General features: G+C 47.8%; 1 protein-coding gene across 1 annotated transcript in view; it reads left to right on the forward strand.

The window, feature by feature from the left end:
• LOC143830984 (uncharacterized) overlaps nt 1-21,447 on the forward strand; it is a 39,898-nt gene extending 18,451 nt beyond the window's left edge. Inside the window, exons 10-12 of the mRNA XM_077324201.1 lie at nt 15,772-15,850; nt 21,083-21,196; nt 21,358-21,447. Coding sequence (XP_077180316.1) covers nt 15,772-15,850; nt 21,083-21,196; nt 21,358-21,447 — 283 coding nt within the window. The remainder of the gene's footprint in view (nt 1-15,771; nt 15,851-21,082; nt 21,197-21,357) is intronic.
• The last annotated feature ends 572 nt before the right edge of the window (nt 21,448-22,019 follow it).

The following is a 22,019-nucleotide window of genomic DNA, read 5'->3' on the forward strand; positions in this document are numbered from 1 at the left end:
GACATGGCGGCCAGGGAGCAACTGCGAGCCGTCGACAGGCCGGGAATTGGAGAGGCCAATCGGGGGCGGGGAGAAGGGCACGGGGCAGGCGGGCAGCCATGCAGGATGTAAAGCGTCCTGTTGGGGCGTGGAACATGAGCGGCGTGGCGGCGACTTGGAAAGGCTGGTGTTGGCGTGGGAGAAGGGTGCGCTGTCCTCGGGCAAGCTTACCAGAGCTGCTGGGGAGACGGACGCTGTAGCAGATGCTGCCGCAGGGACGCAGGACAGCTGGGACTGGGAGGCAGGGCGAGGCGTGGGGCCGCGTCAGCCAGGGCATCCAGGCATGTGCGGGAGTCTGCACATGGCCATTTCAGTCGGGCGGCGTGATGGAGGCCGCACAGGGCACACTGGCTAGGCGAGGCGCGCCGCGGCCTACCCGCAGCGCCACAGCAAGGGCAGAAAAGGGCCAGGGATGGGGTGGCTGGGCTGAAGGTAAGTAGGGTCACGGCGACGGTTGTGGGATAGGGACGGTCGGGGTGGGGGCGGGAGGGCGGGGGCTCGAGAGGCGTCTGGCGGTCGTTGGGTTCTCGTGAAGGGAGGGGGCGCGGACAGGGGTGGGGGGATTGGCGCAGAAGATTAAAGGGGGGTTAGTTGGGCCACAACCCTCCCCTCCTCAATTTTTCCTTACCCCCTCTTAGTATTTTGGCAAGATTAGAAGGCAGAGACTGTACTTGGGGGTTATTCTGAGCACGTGGCTACTCTCCCCCCCCCCCATTTTGCTTGCGGCGGCCATTTTGGAGCCGATTTTTGCCGAGGCTTGTGCCTTCATCTCTGGAATGGCTTCAGAGGATGAACAGCCTGACACTCAGGAGGCACAGGGGCTAGGGCAGCATAAAGAGGCCGCAGAGGAGGCGGCACGAGGCTCGGCTGCGCCCCCAGCGCCCTTGGAAGGGCCTCAGTGCTCTGAGACCCAGCGTGCGGGAAAGGACCCACGCTGTCCCCCCAACCTGTCTTACTCAGCAGCTAAGGGAGAGGGACCCAATCCTGGCTCGGCCTGCCCGGCAAAGAGGAGGAGGAGAGAAGATGTGGATTGCCATCAAGAGGAGCAGAGCCCAGTCGAGGATTTGGGTAATGTAAGGGGAATGGCTGAGAGGTTCAATCTGCCCCCTGAATTCTTCACCTTCATGCAGAACTCTATGCAAGCAGAAATCGCAAGATTCTGTAGGCAGAACTTGCCTCCCCCCCAAGAGGCTCCAGATCCAGGTCTCCTTCTTCCTCCCCTGATACCAGGAGACATAGGAGACGATCTTCCTCCCACCATGACAGGCCTAGCACTAGCTGGCCCACCAAGGCGGCACAGAAGAGACCTTATCAGGCCCCTAGCCAGCACTCTGAGTCCTCAGAGGAGGATTTGCAGCAGAGGTATAGAGAAGAAGGGGAATTTATTACTGACGAGGAGGAGGTGGAGCCGATCCAGGTCCCCCAACTGTCTGAAAGATTTTTTAATGCTGAGGACTTCCAGTTTTTACTGAATAAGTCTATCTCTATATTGGACGTGAAGTATTCGGGGGAAGAGCCTCCAGTGAAGCAGGCCAGAAAGTATTATGGGCCCAAGGGGAGTGGGGAATTTTTCCCCAAGGTCGTGACTAACCTAACTAATTTCCCCCTTCCAGAGTCCTTTAAGAGAAAGATAAGGGCTGAGTGGGAAAAGCCCATTGTTACTAAGCAGTTTCCTTTTATTAAAAAGATGTATGATCTTCCAGAGTATGCCGAGTCTATGCTGCAGATTCCTGCTGTTGATGGCCCTGTGGCAGCTCTCCAGACATCCGGATTGGTCTCAGAGGATGGGGAAGGATACCTTCGGGATGTAATAGACAGAAAGTCGGAGGCAGCCCTACGCAAGGCTCGTGAAGCTATGGCTATGGCTATTAGGGCTGCCACAACAGCGTCCATCGTGGCCAGGGCATCTATGGCCTGGTGTAAGAAACTCCTGACACTGATCCCAGAGACTGAGGGCAGGATTCAGGAGGGAACCAATAGGATCCTCAAGGCCTCGGCTTACAACGCAGATGCCTCTCTGAATACCATCGTTTTTGCAGCTCGCGCCATGGCGTCCACTACGGTGGCAAGGCGCATCCTCTGGTTGAAGGCCTGGCAGGCTGACCCTCGAAGACACAGGTCACTGTTTACCCGTTCCAGGGGGATAAACATTTCGGGGAAGCACTAGACAGGGTACTGGTGGAGACCAGAGACAAGAAGAGAGCAATGCCCAGGCATATCTGCCATGATGGCAAACCCTTTTCGACCGCCTTCCGCAGCCAAAACACTAACCCCAGGTTTAGACCGGAAGGTAGAAGAGGTTCCTGGAGATATAACAGACAGGGCTTCAGAAGGGGAGGTTCTGGTTACAAGCCCAACCGATTCAAGCAGGGGCAGTTAGACAGATCTGAGGGGGGAAACAAGTCTCCCAAGGCATGACTCACTGCCCATACCAGTGGGAGTTCGCCTTCAGGAGTTCAGCCAGGCTTGGTTGGACGCTAGGGTAGACCCTTGGGCAAAGGATCTAGTCTCCCAGGGATACATAATAGAATTTGCATCCATCCCACCAGACAGATTTATTCAGTCCCCAGATTCAAGGAATCCAGAAAAGTTAAGCAGGACCATAAGAGCCATAAGACACCTACTGGACATCAGAGCCATAGAGCCAGTTCCACTGCAGGAGCAGGGAAAGGGTGTCTACTCCATTCTCTTTACTGTCCCCAAGAGGAATGGAGACTGGAGAGCTATTCTAGATCTGAAGTTTGTCAATCACTTCATCAGTCTAAAGAGATTTCAGATGGAGACACTCCGCTCCATTGCAGAGGCACTCCAAAGCGGCGAGTATCTGACGTCTTTAGACCTCAAGAGGCATACCTCCACATCCCAATAGCTCAGGGTCACAGGCGTTTCTTGCGTTTTTGCGCAGGGGGGCGGCACTTTCAATACAGGGCCCTACCTTTTGGCCTATCAACCGCACCAAGGGTGTTCACCAAGGTGTTAATCAATGTCCTAGTGTTCCTAAGAGAGGAAGGAATCCATGTCCATCCATACCTGGACGACCTGCTCATACACACCCCATCCCGCCAGGTGTCCCTACAATTTACCAGCAGGGTGATCCAGAACTTAGAGAGGTTCGGGTTTGTAGTCAACCTTCCCAAGAGCTCTCTAGTTCCCTCACAGACCCTGGAACACCTGGGTGTCGTGATCGACACCAGGAGCATGGAATTCTTTCTTCCCCGATCCAAGGCCCAGCGAACTGTACTCCTGTCTTCGCAGATCATAAAGGCCAAAAGATCCAAGCTCCTGCAACTAGGCAGTCTGTTAGGCATATTGGTATCCAATTCAGAGACTCTACAGTGGGGACGTGCTCACGCTCGCCCTCTCCAGCAGGCTCTACGTCCCTTCCAGAAGAGAATAGCCAGGAAGGTGGATGTTTCAGTGAAGTTGGACCTTCAAACCAAACAGAGTCTTTGTTGGTGGACAGTACAGAGCAACCTTTTAGCAGGGAAGCCCTTTTTTGTTCCAGAGTTTCGGCAGATCTTCACGGATGCCAGTCTCTCCGGTTGGGGAGCCACATTCAACCATTGCCTGATCCAGGGGGTTTGGACTGTGGAGGAATCCAGGCTGCCCATAAATCTGTTGGAACTGAGAGCAATCTTCCTAGCACTGCAGGCCTTTCTGGAAGGAATAAAGAATGCTCATGTGCTGATCCGCACAGACAATATTGCAGCGAAGGCTTACATTAACCATCAAGGGGGGTCTCGCTCGGGCAGACACCAGAAGGAAGCCAAAAAGATAATGGACTGGGCCGAACTACACTTGGCATCGTTGAGGGCAGAACACGTTCAAGGAGTTCTGAACATACAGGCAGACTGGCTCAGCAGACAACAGCTACAGGAGGCAGAGTGGAGCCTCAATCGATCAGTATTCAAGAACATAGTGTGTCACTTCGGCACTCCGAGGATGGACCTTTTTGCATCGCACCTGAACTTTCAGGTGGAGTCCTTTTGCACAAGGTTCTACCACCCCAAGGCCGCCCTCACGGACGCTCTTACCGCAAGTTGGCCAAGGGGACTCCTGTATGCCTTCCCTCTGCTGCCAGTTCAGCTGCGGTTCCTAGCCAGAGTAAAGCTACTGGGAGCAGAAGTGATTCTGGTGGCTCCTTGGTGGCCAAAACGTCCTTGGTTTTCCTCCATCATACAGATGTCCCAGGGGTCGCACCTTCCGTTACCAATCATCCCAGATCTCCTAGTGCAGGGTCCACTATGCCATCCTCGTCCAGAATGGTGGAACTTGACCGCCTGGAGGCTGAGAGGAGGGCCCTAAGCAGTAGGGGCTACAGTGCGGCGGTCACCAGCACAATCTTAGCTTCCAGAAGAGCATCCACAGTTAGGCTCTATAATTGCACATGAAGGCTTTTGTCTGCTGGTCCCGTAGGAAGTCGATTAATCCCAACAATCCTAAAATAAAGCAGATCCTGGAGTTCCTCCAGGATGGCATTTTATCCGGCCTACGCTCCGGCACCCTACGTAGACAGGTGGCAGCCCTTTCCACCGTGTTAGGTCTGGAGGGTGGGGTCCCTCTCTCCCGTCACCCGCACATCATCAGGTTCCTCAGGGGGGCAGCGCTATCCGAGCCTCCCCCCAGGCATCACTTCCCCACCTGGAGGCTGAGTGTCGTGCTCAACGCCCTATCCAGAGAACCATTTGAGCCAATTAGTTCCATTCCGCTGTCTAGACTGTCACTCAAGACTATCTTCCTCATAGCCATCACCTCGGCTAGGAGGGTGTCAGAGCTGGGAGCCCTCTCCATTGAGAAGGACCTCTGTGTGTTTCAGAAATCTAGAGTGGTGTTAAGGACAGATCCTTTATTTAGGCCTAAGGTGGACTCAAGTTTCCACCTATCCCAGGAGATTAACTTGCCTTCCTTCTTTTCCAGGCCAAGTTCCGATGAGGAGCGGAGATGGCACAAGCTTGACGTCCACAGGGTCCTCAAGATTTACATTAGACGAACTGTGGAGCTTAGGAAGACCAAGACCTTGTTTGTGTCTGTGGTTTCATTGAGAGCAGGGACGGCCATGTCCAAGGCTGCCATTAGCAAGAGTCTTAGAGCTTGCATAGTGGAGGCTTACAGAGCTGAGGGCAGGACCGTGCCCGAGGGCATCACTGCACATTCCTTGCGGAGTGCGGCTACCTCAGCTGCTCTTGCCAACAGGGCCCCTGTGGAGCAGATCTGCAGGGCCGCTACTTGGGCCACCCCTTCCACCTTTACCAGGCATTATAAGATAGAGGCCCTGGAGGTGGCTGAGGCGGAATTTGGCCGCAAGGTCCTGCAACATGTGATGGACTCTAGTTGATTCCTTCCCCGAGTTGGGACTGCTCTTGTAAGTCCCACCAAGCTGTCCTCCTATTCTAGAGGGAGAATGACCCCTGGATACTCACCGAGAGGGGTCCTTCTCCTCGTAGATCAGGAGGACAGCTTGTCCCACCCGGTGGCTGACCTGAGTCCTTCATAATAATAATTTAAAAAAGAAAGAAAGAAAGATGGAGTGCGCAAAGCGCCATGAGTTTTTCATAGGGTCCATGGAGACACGTCCATTGTTGCATAGTTTTAGTTGGGGACTTCCTGTTTGGTCCTTCCTTGCATGTTCTATCAAATGACAGTTTGGTTCTAGAGTGAAAATCAGTAACTTCATGGCTCAGGAAGAATCCGACTGAGCAAGGAGGGCGTTTCCCACAAGGGAGACAGGAAGTTCTTCTTTGACCTGCCTCCCTCAAAGAGAGATGGGAAATCACCCACCAAGCTGTCCTCCTGATCTACAAGGAGAAGGACCCCTCTCGGTGAGTATCCAGGGGTCATTCTGAGCGGTCAGTCCCCTGGCAGCCAAGGCGAAGCCGGGCCAAGCGGCCAATGAGGAGGCCCCTCGGCCCTTGAGTGTCACATCCCTGCCCTTGTCATGATTGTGTTAAAGATTTACCTCACTCTAATGGTTACCAACTGCAGAGTTACCAAGGTGCAGAGTGGGGACCTGGCTCCCAGGGCAGCCAACCCCCTCACAACATGGTGGAAAATGTGGGCATCAGAACCCCAAAGAAAAGACGACCACACATTCCCAAGTTCAATGTGGATTTTGCACCACCCTGAAAGCCAAAGGGGGATAACCAACATAGAAGAAAATATGGAAACCACCCCGATGGATGCCTCAGGGGGCACTTCTGTCCCTCCCCAACAACCAGTATCTGAGTTGACTCATTTCGGCAATTGGTTGGCTGAACATCAGGCTCAATTGATGAAGTAGATTGGCCAACAATTGATAGACTCCAGTAGGGCACCTCCAACTCCTGATACGGGGTTGGGAAGACCCTCCTAGATCCCCCTGACAAAGTTGAACACTGAGGATGACATTGAGGCATATTTAGAAGTGTTCAAGAGATTGGTGGAGGTAGCCCAATGGTCCCATAGTCAGTGGGCATTCTGGTTAGGCCCATACCTCACGAGGGAGGCTCAGACCACCTTGAGGATCATGGAAAAAGAAGAGGCCAAAGATTATGAGAAAGTAAAAGCTGCCATTCTTGATAGATATGAAATCACCAGGGAAACCTACCGTCAACAATTTCAGAATTTTTCTTATCAACCTGGATCCCAGACTCAGGCAGTAGTGTCAGCCCTATGAGATGCTGCTTGTTGTTGTTGTTAGGTGCAAAGTCGTGTCCAACCCATCGTGACCCCATGGACAATGGTCCTCCATATGAGATGCTACTACCCGGTGGTTAAAACCCACTACCATAGTAGATGAACTCATCTTAGAACAAATACTCCAAGTAGTACCTCCCTGTGCTTGTCATTAGATCGCCAGTTCCAAACCCTCATCTCTAAAGGAAGCCGTGGTCTTGTGGAAAAATTTTCTGGCGGCTGACTTTAAGGAAACTCATAGGGAAATTGGGAGAGGACAAGACCTTCCCAATCACTCAAAAACAATAGTCACCTCAACTAGTTTTGGCCCAAAGAATGTGGAGAGTCAACGGGGAGGCAGAGCCAAACCAGGACCATTTAGACCCCCATTCCAGGCTGTGCTATGCTGGGTAAATCCTTCACCCCATAATGAACCAACAGTTCATCTTCGTGGTTTCTGTGCAGTCCCACATGGGTTCTGCGAAGATCACAGGCCTGCCACGGAGAAATAACTAGCCAGCTAAAGCAAAAGATTGCCTCCCAAGAGTGCTCACCCCTCCCCTCACAGAGTGACTTTCCCGCCCAAAGTCACATGATGTGGGAGGAGTTAGCACTCTCCCCTCAGTCCTTTTTTGCCTCTGCAGAAGAAGGACGCTAGTCAGCTAGCTCTTGGTATTTCCTCAGATAATTTTGTGAGGTAAAAAATTTTACAATTCAATATAATGGCACTTTTTAAGAAGTGTGGGGAATGTGGTGCCAAAATGGCACAGTTGGATAATCGTTCCTCATGTTATTTATGCCTTGGTGAAGTACATTCAACAACTAATTGTCCCTCATGTAAAAAACTGACTCCAAAGATCAAGGATGATAGGGCGAGGAGATTAAAAGCTGCCCTGTGGGAAAAATCCCTGAGACCTGAGGAGGCAGCTGGCCCTTTTATGTCTGTGGGCCCAACATCTGCAAAGACAGCAAAGAGCTGCCTCAAAGCCCTTGAAGAAAAAGAAGAAAAGGGTGATTACCCCATCACGAGATCGTTCCCCGTCAGCCTCGGTGGTGTCTAAAAGGGCCAGAAGGCTAGATTCCCCCTCACCGTCGCTGACGTGATTGGCGTCAAGCGGCCGCTCTCGAGGGCGTGAACCGACTCCATCGACGGTGATTCAGCTTTTCAGTGCCTCGCCGTTGCGCCAAGTTTCGGCGTCGATGGTAGAACCGCCAGCCGGCAACGAGCCTGTGCTTCATCCGGGCACTGAACAAGCGTTGCAGTGGAGGTCGGTTTCTCGGCGGCGTTCAACATCGCCATCTGCTGGTCGTCGTCGACGCTCGTCTAATGTGGAAAGGTCTGGCTTGACGCCGAGCATCATGCAACACTCGCTGCCAACCTTGTACTGTCATCGCTCGCCCTCGGTGTCAGATGACGACTCTCCTGTGAGACCCAGATGCCGTCGGCACTTGTCGTCATCAGAGTTATCGTCGGAATTCTGGGTGCCAATGCTGGTGCCAGCGTCTTGGCGTTGATGGGGAAAGGACGTCCCACCGCCGATGAACTTAGCTCTGCCATTGTCAAGTCTCGTCGTCGACGAAGTACATTGCTAGCCCCAGTTTCGTCCGCAAAGTGGCATGTCGAAGACCGGGCTTGTCACTGACGGTCCTCATCGCAAATTGCGTTGTCGTCGTCGAGAATTCTCATTGACTATGATCGATGTCGAAGGGCACATTCTGAAAAAAACTCTGGACATTGACTCTGCTTCTGAGTATGAGTCTGATATTGATGTCTTAACCTCCCCCTTTGATAAGGTGGGGGAGTCTGTGGTAAAGTCTCCTACGGATGACAATAAGCCCAACGCCCAGCAATTGATTAGAATGCCGAATGCTTTGAGTCTCCAGTATAAAGTGAATTTGGAGAAATCAGAGGACCCCCTCATGGAATTTTTATATTCCTCTGAAGGGGGTCCGGTGGCACTGCCTCTGATTAGAGGTGTAACGGAAGTGCTAGAAAGGGTTTGGCAATGTCCGTCTTCAGCCTTCGGCCAAGAAAATTGATCATTTGTATAAAATTCAAGAGGAGGGGTCGACTTTTCTGTTTAATCACCTGAAAGCCTCTTCTGTTTTTTCAGCATTCCTTCCAGGGAAGGGCAAAGCGGATCAGCATTCCGCCCCTCTAGATAAGGAGGGTAGAAGATTAGATACCTTTGGCCAAAAGGTTTATACATCATCTGCTATGGCCATTAGGGTTTCTAATCTGCAAACCCTTATGACCCGCTACTAAGCGGTTCTGTGGGAAAAACTGGAGCCTTATCTAGCATCTCTCCCAGAGGATCAGAGGCCCTTTGTGCAGGCTTTACTTACGGAGGGTAGAGACTTGGTGAAACAACAGGTTCAGTCTGCTAGACTTACTGTGGACTGTTTGGGGAGAATCATGGATACTTCTTTAGTGATGAGAAGGTACTTATGGTTAAAAAATTCCACCATCTCCTCAGAGATAAGATCTGCTTTGGAGGATCTTCCCTTTGAAGGGGAAGAACTCTTTAGCTCCAAAACAGACAAGGTCCTGTAGTGTAGAAGATAAGGCGGTATAGGTTGCAGGCGAGATCTTTAGGCATTGGAGCGTCATCTGCCCCATCCAAACCTAGACATTGGGAATGTCCTTTTTACCGCTCTCAGTCTTTTCGGCCTTATAAGAGTCCAAGCCCAGAGATTTCTCTCTGTCTCCTCGATTCCAGCAAGGTCACAGGAGAAGAGGAGGACGGCGTAATCGGCAGAATATGCCTGACAAAGATAACCGTGGACGGCAGACTCAGTCGCAATGACTAGGGGGTCCGTCCATTGCTGTTGCTGATTTATCTACCAAATTACCTGTTTGGAGTTCTATATTGCTTAATTCTTGGGTATTTTCCATAATAAAATATGGTTATAGTTTGGAATTTTCAAATGTCCCCAGGTTTAATGTTCCTCCTGCACACTGGGATTCGTATGACTCTGATGTTTTATCAGAGGTGGCTGACCTTGTGAATAAGGGTGCTGTGGTGTGTTTGGGTCCTTCACCTTCCTCGGGAGGATTTTACTCCCACTATTTCTTGATAAGAAAAATGGAGGGGAAAGGCCTATCCTGGACTGACGCGCTCTAAATGTTTTTATACAAGTTAAGCGCTTCCGTATGTTGTCATTTACAGAGTTGATTCCCCTCTTATCAAAAGATCTTTGGTTTGCCAAGGTGGACCTGAAGGATGTGTATTTTCACATTGCTGTTAATGCATCCTACACAAAATTTCTGCATTTTTGTGCAGGGGGGAATCATTATGAATTTAAAGTTCTCCCATTTGGTTTAGCATCTGCCCACAGGGTGTTCACAAAAGTTACCAACACAGTTGTAGCACACCTGAGAAAACAAGGTATTGAAATTTACCCGTACCTGGATGACTGGCTTCTTGTTGGTCATTCGGTGGAAGAACGTTCTTTAGGTTTTAATATCAATGTAAGGAAATTGCACCTCACTCCAACACACTGTTTGGAGTTTATTGGTGCTTTGCTAGATGGAGAGACGGGCATGGTATATCTGCCTACTGCGCGGGCCTCTAAGCTTTCTGCAACTGGGCCAACAGAGACTTGAAACCAGAGCCTGGTCTCTTACCTTTAGATACTGGATCAGTTTTCATTTTAGGGCTCATTCAAATAATCTTTTAGCTGCCCTGCTAAGCGATCCCCATAACTCCAAGTGGTCTCATAGACTCTCTAACAAACTCCTCTCATTGGGCTTAGACATACATTTTTTGATGGACCACGAGGAGAAAAGTATTTATAAGTTTATAGTAAGGAGACTAGAGGACATTGAATATCAATCCTTACTGTCATTTACTTCTCCATCTTGCTCTCCCCGTGTATGGAATATTGTCCCGCTATATAAAGTTATCCCCCCCTACCTGACTATCATTGAAGCTTTCTCTGACAGGAAAGCACTCTTATTTGCTCGGCTGAACTCTTTCCCCTCTAATGTTCTTTTAGGAAGGTTTAACCGCATTCATTTAGCGGAGAGACTACGTTTTCACGGCTGTATGGTCCCTGATCTCCTTCCGCATATTATTATGTTCTGCCCTATACCGCCAGGGGGTATCCGACATTCTATCTTCCTTTCAATTCCATAGTAACGACACGGCCGTGATCAATAAATTACTTGATAGCAAGGATCCTGAGCAGATCGCCCACATTGCAAAATTTTTAGCAAAGGTTTTTAGAATTCCTTGTTTTTAACAAAATTGAGTGACTGTCTGATTCTTATAATTGTACTATTTTGTATTTCCATACCTGTAATATTCTTTATGCCAATAAAGGCTTTTTGTATCTTTATCTTTCTGCACTGGCCATCGCGTTCTCTAAAGTCAGATCTCAGTCTGACCATGGAATTCAGACTATTTTGGGACACATGGCATCTACTACTGCTGTTACGCCTTATGCTAGGCTACGGATGTGACCGCTCCACTGTGGTTCTTGTCAGTATGCAAGCCACATTCCGTCACTAGATGGAAACGATTCTCATGTTCAGTTTTGCGGTCCCTTACCTGGTGGACTCTCTCATGTAATGGAGGACTTAATCCTGTATATGGATGCTTCTCTTGCTGGGTGGGGAGCACATTGTCTCCATCATATCACCAGGGGTCTCTGGGGTGATAGGGAAAGACACCTTCACATAAATGTTTTAGAATTAAAAGCAGTAAGGTATGCTCTCCTTTGCAGGATTAACAAGAGGAAAGAGCGTACTCATTACTTAAGACAATATAGCAGCAGTATTTTACATCAAGAAACGGAGGCACCAGGTCTACCTGACTGTGTCGAGAAGCTATAAGATTATGGAACTGGGCCATAGACAACCAAACAATGCTGTCAGCCATTCACATTGCAGGAGACAACACGTGGGCGGACGTGCTGAGCAGGGACATAAATCTAGTTCAGAATGGTCCCTCAGCCGTTGTTATCTAATTCCAATATTGCAGCTATGGGGTCAACCGTCAGTAGACCCTTTCGCCACACGTCAAAACACAAAGTGTCTTCAATTTTGTTCAAGTGGAGGCAGGGACCCGAGTTCATTAGGAGACGCCTTCCTCCTATCCTGAAAGGGATTCCTTTTTTATGCCTTCCCTCCATTCGGATTGATAGGAAGGATGGTAACAAAACTGATGGCAGACAACACCCGATGCCTCTGTGTAACCCCATTCTGGACACAGAAAACCTGGTTCCCGCCAGTCTTCCGCCTATCTCAGGTACGGTTTATCCATCTCCCAGACCAACCAGACCTATTAACACGGGGGAAGTATTTGCATCCCAACCCTCAATCCCTCCATCTAACCGTGTGGAGAGTGGGGACATGAGGGACGAGAACATGCAAAAGGTTCTAGAGGCAGCTAGACGGCCTTCCACCCGTTGGTCCTATACTAACAAGTGGAAGAGTTTCGTACAGTGGGCTTTGGAATTTGGATATGACTCATTTTCTTGTGCCCTTGATAATATTTTTTCATATCTCATAACATTGAAAGATAGAGGCCTCTCTAACCCCTCTATCAAGGTACATTTGGCTGCAATTTTGTCATTCCATCATGGAGTGGGCGGAAAAACAGTGTTTTCTCACCCGTTATCATCCATGTTTCTTAAAGTTTTGAAAAACATGTTTCTGCCGGTTTCACCTATAATGCCGCAATGGAGTTTATCTCTTGTATTATCAAGACTGGTATATAAACCTTTTGAACCTTTGGCTACTGGATTTGTTTTTTATCATTTAAAGTTGCGTTTTTCGCAGATGTAATACATGAAATGGACATTGTCTGCAGGATTCAAATGGTTTATGAAGCTCCAAAGTTGTGCTGCAGTGAATTTTGTTTTTGGTGGGGCGTTTCTGTTGATTGTTATTTATTAATTATAATAAAATTTTAAAAATTAAAATAAAATAAAGTTGCGTTTTTCGTAGTGATTACTTCAGCTCGTAGGGTGGGAGAATTGACAGCCCTTTCTTCAGTGCCTCCATATTTACAAGTTTTTTTCTGACAAAGTTATTTTACGCCCTAGCGTATCTTTCCTACCTAAAGTGGTATCTAAGTTCCATTTAGGCCCATCGCTAGTGCTCCCGGTGTTTTTTCCTCATCCCACGTCTAATTTTGAAAAACAAATGCACACACTCGATGTTTGTAGAGCTATACTGTTTTATTTAGATAGGACAAAGGACTTCAGGCAGGAAGAATCCCTTTTTGTCTGTTTCCGTGGTGTACGGAAGGGGAAGGCCGCATCTGCCCAAACTGTTTTGAGATGGATTGTACAAGCCATCAGTCATGCTTATAAGGCTTCCGGGTTGGAATGTCCGATGAGGCTTACAGCACATTCGACTAGAGCACAAGCTTCGTCGGCAGCATTTGCAGTTCGTCTCCCAATTCTAGACATTTGCAGAGCAGCTACATGGTCAACACCTGGTACCTTCGTACGCCACTACTCCCTTGATGTGGATGCTGCGGTGGGGAAAGAGGTTTTACAATCTATACTCCGCTCGTAGCCCACCCCATCTCCACTGGTGAGTCATCTTGCTAATCTCCCATGTGGGACTGCACAGAAACCACGAAGATGAAAACAGGGTTGCACCTACCTGTAACTGTTGTTCATCGAGTGGTCTTCTGTGCAGTCACACAACCCTCCCTCCATCCCCGCTGGGCCGCTACGTATTGATTGTCCCGCTAAACGGCAAGGGGAAAGGACTGAGGGGAGAATGCTAACTCCTCCCACATGACATAACTTTGGGCGGGAAAATCACTCTGTGAGGGGAGAGGTGAACACTCTTAGGGAGCAATTTTTTGCTTTAGCTGGCTAGTTATTTCTCCGTGGCAGGCCTGCGATCTTCGCAGAACCCATGTGTGACTTGGAGGCCTTTACCTAGAAAAAGATGGGAGGAAGTAAACAAAGAGGTCCAAGACATGCTTCAATTAGGAGTAATACAGCCATCCAAAAGTGATTGGAGAAGTCCCATTGTCATGGCCCCATTTAGTACCAAAACCAGATGGGACCATTCATTTTTGTGTAGATTTTAGAGAAGTGAATAAGGTCACTTGGTTTAATGCATACCCAATGACCTGAACAGATATACTAGTAGAACAACTCGGGGCAGCTCGGTTTACATTTAACTAAGGGCTATTGGCAGGTTCCCATGAGTGATAAAGATAAGCAGAGAACCGCCTTTGCAATACTTCAAGGGCTTTTTCAGTTTACACGTATGCCATTCGGATTGCATGAGGCCACTGCCACATTTCAAAGACTAGTGGATCAGGCCCTATAGGATGTCAACAGTTTGCATTAGTACTGTACTAACAGCATTACAGAAATCAGGACTAAAAATTAACCCCAAAAGAGCCAAATAGGCTTCCAAGAGCAGAAAAAATTAGGATTCCTGGTAGGTAAAGGACAATTAAGACCTCTCTCAGAAAAGGTTACAACACTCCAAAACAGTCCAAGGCCAATAACCAAAAAACAGTTAAGATGGTTCCTCGAGCTTATAGGCTATTATAGTTGGTTCATCCCAAATTATGCCACGGTGGCCAGTCCTTTAACAGATTATCTTAAAAAGATGGAGCCATATAAAATACACTGGACTGAGACCAAACAAGAGGCCTTTCAGAAACTTATAATCAGCCTCACCCAAGGTCTGGTTCTCAGGAATCCTGATTTCTCAATCCCTTTTCTTCTACATACGGACGCATCCGGCATGGGGTTAGGGGCTGTGCTCTCACAGTTGATCCAGGGAGAGGAACATCTGTTTATCAGCCAGAAGCTAAAGCCAGCAGAAACCCGATACACCACGGTGGAAAAAGAGGCACTAGCGGTGAAATGGGCTATAGGGAGTTTACAATACTATCTTTCAAACAAACCTTTATCCTTGGTGGTGAACCACACTCCCCTTCTCTGGCTACAAAATCACAATAATTGAGGATTTTTCTGTTATCAAGTCTCATAAATGTTTGTGTGAATGTGAACCATGTAAATAACTCAATTTTCATAAAAGTATGCTCACTTTTTTAGAAGGTGGTTTTGTTTTTTATGCTAAGGAAGGCAGAGTCTGCACTTACTTTCTTTATTCCATTGTCAATCCTGTTGAATTCAGATCGCTTTGAACTCGGATCTTCCTCTTTCCCCCCCTCCCCATTGAAACAGGAAAGTCTTCTGCACATGGTTAGGGTAGTTCAGAAGGGGGGGGAGCCAAGCCTCTTTCTTTCTTTTCTCGAAGGGGGGGAGGAGCCAAGCAGGGAGCATCTTTCTTTTCTTGGAGTGGATGGGGGAGAAGATCGAAAAAGGCAGAGGAGGGAGGAAAAATCCAGGACCGACAGAAGTTGAGAGCAATTAGGGGCTTCTCCTTTAAGGCAAGTGTGTCACATGACCAGGTGTAGCCTATCAGAGGTTCTCTACCACGGAGCTTGTTTCCCAATCCGGATATTGAGGATTAAAAGCACTCTAAGATATCGCACAATAAAGGTGGGGTCACTCCGGATCAATCCTTCTTGCTGCAGAAGGAAATTTTTAATCGCCCCATATCCAAATGGAAATCGCATTCTGTGTAGAGGGCAGGGACTGAATCGATCTGGGGTTGGAATAAAAGCTCCGTGCAGTTTACAACGAAGTTTAGAGTTCAGGATAATACTAGTAAATGTTTTCAGAAAAGGGAAGGTATCACTTGCTTCCAAAGTTCCAAACTATCCCTGGGAAGGGTGCTCCGCTGTTACTTGTGCAGCACGAGTAACAGCTCCAGTTGTGTATTGCTAAGGTTCCACTGGCTGTAGTGCTATGGGCCCTAACTGGGCCTACACAGGATAGGGGCATAACAAAATTCCCATGGATCTGTCACATTGACTTGTAGGCCATACAGCAAGACTGAGGATGTGACCCATTTATGTGTGCTGCTATACTGGACTCTTCTCAATGTCCAGAAGCAAGACAGAAAATGGTTGCCTTATTGGCTTGTCAGGGGGAGGTGGGTGATGATTCAGCATTCCTATAACAGAGACAGAGAAAACAACAGGTATAATTCTCCTCTGATAATCCAACCCTCTCTTACTCTTTCAGAAGACAGATCCCATTCTCAAACAACAACCTGAACATCAACCCATGGAGCCTGATGAATGAAATAGTCAATGCTGAACTGGTCAGTAGCCATAGAAAGGAGAAAGCTATCCGTTTACTCCTGGCAGCATGTATTTTAGTTCATCAGTCCAAAAGCTTTTGATTTTATGATTAACATAGAGAAGTGGGAAACTCACAGGACTTGCAGGGAATACTTCATTTTTTCCTATGTCTCGTTCCCCAAACTGTTACCTCTGTCCTCCTGGCAGTCCCCATACCCTGTCCCATTGCCGAGTTTCCTTTCTCTCCTTCCCACTCACCAACCTTTCCTTTACCTCTCCTAATCTTTATCTTTAGTTATTATTTTATTTTTACCCCATCTTTCTTCTCAGTGAGGAACCCAAAGCTGCTTACATCATTCTTCTCTCTGCCATTTTGTTCTCTGCATGGTAGATGAGAGTGAGAGAGGTTGACCGGCTCATTCTTACTCAGCAAGTTTCCAGGGCAGAGCAGGGGTTCAAACCTCAGTGTCCCAGGTTCTAGACTGATACCCTATCCCTTATACTACACTGTCTTAGCTCTGCCTCCTTCCCTCCCACTGGCAACATTGCCCTGTGTTTGAACCTGGCCCCACAAGGTCCAGACTCAACCCAAGATTAGGAAGATACCATGAAGACAGCCTCACCCTTCACCTCATTGGGATTGACTGCTTCCAGACAGTTTTCCCTACGTCATACTCAGAGAGGAGGCCTGAGGAAGGAGAGAATGCTGGCAGGTATGACAAAGACACAGCAAGTAATCTGGGATGAAGGGAACCTGGTCATTCCAAATCACAGGAAGGCATCAAGGAAATGCTGGAAACCCAAAGTGGCTACAAGCAGCAAGCAGAACCCAGGAGCTGCTGGGTCGAGCCATGGAACATGCTCTTCTGAAGCAGGATGCCCTCAGGAGACAGGCAACAGCCAATGAGAGGTGGAAGAGGCTATTAGGCACGACAGCAGACATACAGTGGAAATGAACAACTCAGCCTGGCCTATTCCTGGTGTCAGGGCTATCTGGTTGGGCTAAGCCCATGCAGAGGGCCAGGCTAATTTTGGGGTGAGGTTTCCTGGACCTGGGTGCCACCAGGCTACCTTGGGGGTCCAACAGGCAAGTCCCAGGCCCGATGGACAGGACTTCATGGTGGTGGGATGGCCAGAGGAGGAGAAGACTCAGGAAGTAACAAGAGGGGGGAGTCGACTGAAGATGGCGCCATAAAAAGCTGGACTTCTGTTCAGCTCTTCAGCCATGCCGAGGGTCAGGAGCTTCTGCACCTGGCTGACCTGAGCAGATACGCAAATCTGCTTGCCGGTCGCCCCAGGAACCGGGAACGGCATCCTGAGGGTCCTACAGATCCGTGGGGAGGTAGGGGGACCGAACTCCCCGGATTAATAGTGGCGTGTGCTCAAGGTCACGATGGCGTCCTTGTCGCAAACAACTTTACAAGCTTGAAACGACCAGCTGACCCTACATTCTTCCCAGACCATCTTTTACCAGATTGACAGAAGCGCTGACAGAAGCTGGAGTCTGCAACAGTAAGAATTGAAAGCTTTCTGGCTCTCCCCTTTCTTTTTCCACAAGCTCTCCCCCCCCCCCTCCTCAACCAATTTACAAGTGAATTCCCTCTTTCGCCGAGTGAGAGACTCCCAGCTAATTATACCCACTAACCAAACAAAGAAAGAACTTTGAAGTTTTGTTGAAAAAAGTTCAGTGGGGGTAACTGACTTGATACGGAGATCGACAAACTGATAATTTGGGATCGCTCGTGCTCCCGCGAGACCGTACGAGACTTTCTGTTTCTAATTTGTGACTGCCTGGAACTATGGAGAAATTAACTAAGGCACAGCTTTTCCATTTGTTATGCGAAGGGAACTCAAAGATACTGAAAGCAGTCAATAAGCTGGAAAAGGAAATCCGTGGGATTAAGGGGGAGCTTTTGTACGGAGCCGACGGCCCGGAGAGAACAGCTGATATAGCTTTGCCAATAATAAATCAAACGAAAACTCAATGTCTGGAAGTTAATCAACAGGAGAGGGAGAGAGCCAGAGATGTAAAAACCCAAAGTACCTTTGAAGAACCTGAGAAAACAGATTCAAGGAAGGAAAGCACCGAAAACCTGGAAGTCTATTCAGAGCAGGAAATGATTTGGATCAGCAAAATAAAAAGAGTCTATTCAAAAGCGACAGCAACCAGGAAGCTATCAGGAGATATTCCTGTGCGACCAGAGGAAGAGATCCAGATTGATAAAGTATTCAGAGCCAACTCAAAGGCGACTGGCAGCAAGAATCAAGTAAGAGATTTCTCTGGCCCTGACAGAAGGACAATCAGAAACACTCTACTATGGAAAAAAACACAATTTCATTTTCTGCGACCACCTGAAGGATGAGTTGAACAATGGAGTATTCTCCTGGCTTCCTGTGGGAAAGACAGCAGCAGTAACTTTTAGGACAGGACCAATATATGAAGGGAACTGACTTTATATCATCTAAGACAATAATAGAATATATCCTTATAATAGATTATACTCTCATATGTATCAACAACTACTTTGCTAAGAAAGATGGTAATAACTCCCTAGATCAGGATTAATATGCGATGGGAATTGAATATGTATGTCAATATGTATGCTAAAAGAGGATGACAAACCATACTTCATAGGCATTAACAAGACGGCAGTAGTAACTCTTGGGTCAGGGCCAATTTATGAAGGGGACTGACCTAATATCATTTAAGATAATAACAGAATGTATTCTTATAACAGATCATACTCTCATATGTATTAACAATCACTTGGCTAAGAAAAATGGTAAAAACTTCTAGATTAGGAATAATATGTGATGGGAACTGAATATGTATGTTAAAAGAGATGGCAAACCATATCAGCTGGTCGCTTTTTCTTCTCAATTTTTCTGTAAATGCTTTATATAATAATAAATAACAAAATTATTTAAAAAAAGGAAGTAACAAGAGGTATAAAAAGGAGTTCAAGTAACAGTCTGAGGAGGATTCTGGTTTTAAAAAAGTGATGGAGTTGTGGGAGAACTTTCTGGTGACTGATGGCAGAGAACACCCTCTGGATGAACCTAGAGACTCTACAGTAAATGCTGACATTCAAGGGACTGGAATAGGACAACAGTCAGTCAACAGAGGAGCCTTTGTTACCACATCTATGTACAGGCATCATAACACCCTCATGGAGAAGCTCTCAGTCTGGCGTCAACTTGGCTATGGTGAAGAACCTGCTATACCCCTTGTTATTGGAAATACCCCTGACTTCTGAAGAGCCCTGCAGGAATTGACTGCCCAAGGTCGAGGAGGCTGCTCCTGTTATAGAGACTGGAGAAATTTCTGATGGCCAGGAACCTGACCCCTATTGACCCAAATTTGGCTAAATAGTGCCAATGGGATCCACAGTTCCTGACCACACAGGAAAGTGATGATACCTTGGAAGGCTACAGAAAGCAGTAGTAGTGAGTTAGGGGTTGATCACTGATGACCAGAATAGCTGGAGGATTCCCAGTGTGATATGGAGGCAGGAGTGTAGTTCCAGCAGTCTATTGGCCAGATGGGAGTCCAGCAGCAACTCCTGGTCTCAGCCTGATATTGCCCTGAGGTGTTAACCTTCAAGTCTTCACAATCTGGGCCCAGTGTATCTGAGAGCCTGCCTGCCTGACTATACCCCTTGAAGGGCATTACGTGCCACCTGTTCCAGCAGACTGCTGATCCCTGACCCAAGAGGGGTACATTTGGCCTCAACCATAGGTACCACAATTATCTACCAAGATTATGCACAGCTGGTCTGCAGATATGGGTGTGACCAGTACATGAATTACATGTAGTTCTATCTGTTAATGAGTGGCCAGCTGAACACACCACCTGAGTCCTTGGCCACATGTTTGGAAGCTATGACGGAATGGCTCCTGCAGAGTCACCAGAAGTTGACTGCAAATTCAAAGGTCCTGTGGCTAGGGAGGAAGGACCTAGAAGAGGAGTTATGACTATCCAGCCTGGATAAGGTGTACCTGACAGCTGCACTCACTGTCAGTAATTTGGGAGTGATCCTCGACACTATGGAGGCACAGATCACTAGAGCAGCATGGCAGATGTTTTTCCACCTACATCAATTGAAGCTATTACCACCCAATCTGGCTCGAGAATACCTGGCCACAGTGATCCATGTCACAGTCCCTCCAGACTGAACTACTGTAACTCGCTGTATGTCAGCCTTCCCTTGACTCTGATCTGGAAATTACAGCTGGTACAGAAAGCAGCTGTTTGGGTCTTTGCCAGGATCCCATTGAGGGTCCATATTTGACCTGTCCTCCAGCAACCACATTGGCTGCCAGTTGAGTTGGGTCAAGTTCAAGGTGTTTGTTCTGATCTTTAAGATCTTCTGTGGTCTGGGTTCTGTGTATCTAAAGGACCACCTCTCCAAGTATGTCCCCCAAAGAGTGTTGCATTCCTCTAATTCCAATCTCTTGGTGATTCCTGGCCCCAAAGAAGTGCACTTGGCTGAAAAAGTCCCAGTTCCAGCCTGGTGGAATGAGCTGCCAGCAAAGATTCAAACCCTTTCAGAACTACCAAAGTTCCAACAGGCCTGTGCTCTTCCACCAAGCCTATGACTGAGGCCAAAATGAGCAAGCAGAACAATAAATTGGGCCCTCTACCAGGGGAAATACTAGATCTTAAAAAAACTGAATCACTCCACTAACTTTTCTATGGGAGCACTACTCTTATTAGAATTACTAGGGTTTGCATTGTTTTAAACTGTGTTTTTATGTTTTAAAATATGTACTAAACCTTTGACCAAGCCTACAATAGTAAAATTTACTATTGGGCTACAATAGTAAATTTATTCCTCATTTTGCAACCTTTACCAGCCCATTAAAAGACAGACTTTGTAAAATTCAACCCAATACAATATGATGGATTTCTAGCTCTCAGAAGGCATTTGAGGCTCTCAGAGAGCTTAACACAGACGTTGGTGCTATGGAATCTGGATTTTGAGCAATCTTTCCTGCTTCAGACAGTTTAGGCATTAGGAAGCAAGTTATCTCAAATAAAAGAGCAAGAATATCCAAGCTGCAGCTGGCAGAACAATATACTACTGTCAGAAAAAAAGGTGGCAGCTATCAAATGGGTGATTGGTGCCTTACAATATTATTTATTTAATCCCTTCCCGCAGGTGGTGAACCATGCTCCTTTGCTGTAGATGTCTTGCATGAAAAATAACAACCCTTGAGTACTCAGACGGTGTCTCTCTACTCCCTTTCAGATTTATGGTGCTACATCAATCCAGCAAGACCCATCTCAATGCGGACTACATGTCCCAGATTCTCAAGGAATCACCGTTGGAGAACCCACAAAGGGGAAGGTGATTGAACTCCAGGTAGGCAGACTGGGATTGACACCCTGGAAAAAAGTTTGGCCAAGTCATGTAATAGTACTTTGCTCAGGTGAGTTTTGTGGTGACCACTGCCAAGCCTAGCCACATAATTAGCCAGCTTAAAGCTTTAAAGCTTCCAAGAGTGCTTGCCCCTTCTCTCACAGGGAGACTTCCTGCCCAAAGTCACATGGTGTGGGAAGGGGCAGCACTCTCCCTTCAATCCTGTTTTTGCAGCTTCAGGAGAAGGACGCTAGCCAGCTAGCTCGTCAAATTTACCTCAGACTTCTGTTGTGGTGAGAATTCAGATAAGTTCAGCAGTGGAATAGGCTGCCTAAGGAGGTGGTGAGCTCCCCCTCACTGGCAGTCTTCATGCAAAGGTTGGATACACACTTTTCTTGGATGCTTTGGGCTGATCCTGCGTTGAGCAGGGGATGGACTAGATGGCCTGCATGGCTTCATCCAACTCTATGATTCTGTGATTCTGTGAAAATTTCGGAATACAGATACTAGATGGCTTATTTGATTGTGTTCTTCAAGAAGCACGCTCAATGTGCCAAAATGGCCCAGACTGACAGCCACTCTTCTTGTTTGCTCTGTCTGGAGGAAGGGCATTCAACTACCAACTGCCCTTCATGTAAGAAATTAACCCCCATGACCCGGGATGACAGAGCAAGGAGCTTGAAGGAAGCCTTGTGGAAAAGGTCTCTTATGGCTGTTGATTCCCTGGATCCCTCGACTTCTACAGGCCTCTCTGGGAGAGATAAGGCCATTGAACAAAGAGCAGCCTCTGAGCCCCCTAAAACAAAAATTGGCTGTGGCTCCATCG

The sequence above is a fragment of the Paroedura picta genome, chromosome 2 (genome assembly GCF_049243985.1).
Source record: "Paroedura picta isolate Pp20150507F chromosome 2, Ppicta_v3.0, whole genome shotgun sequence".
Taxonomy (NCBI): domain Eukaryota; kingdom Metazoa; phylum Chordata; class Lepidosauria; order Squamata; family Gekkonidae; genus Paroedura; species Paroedura picta.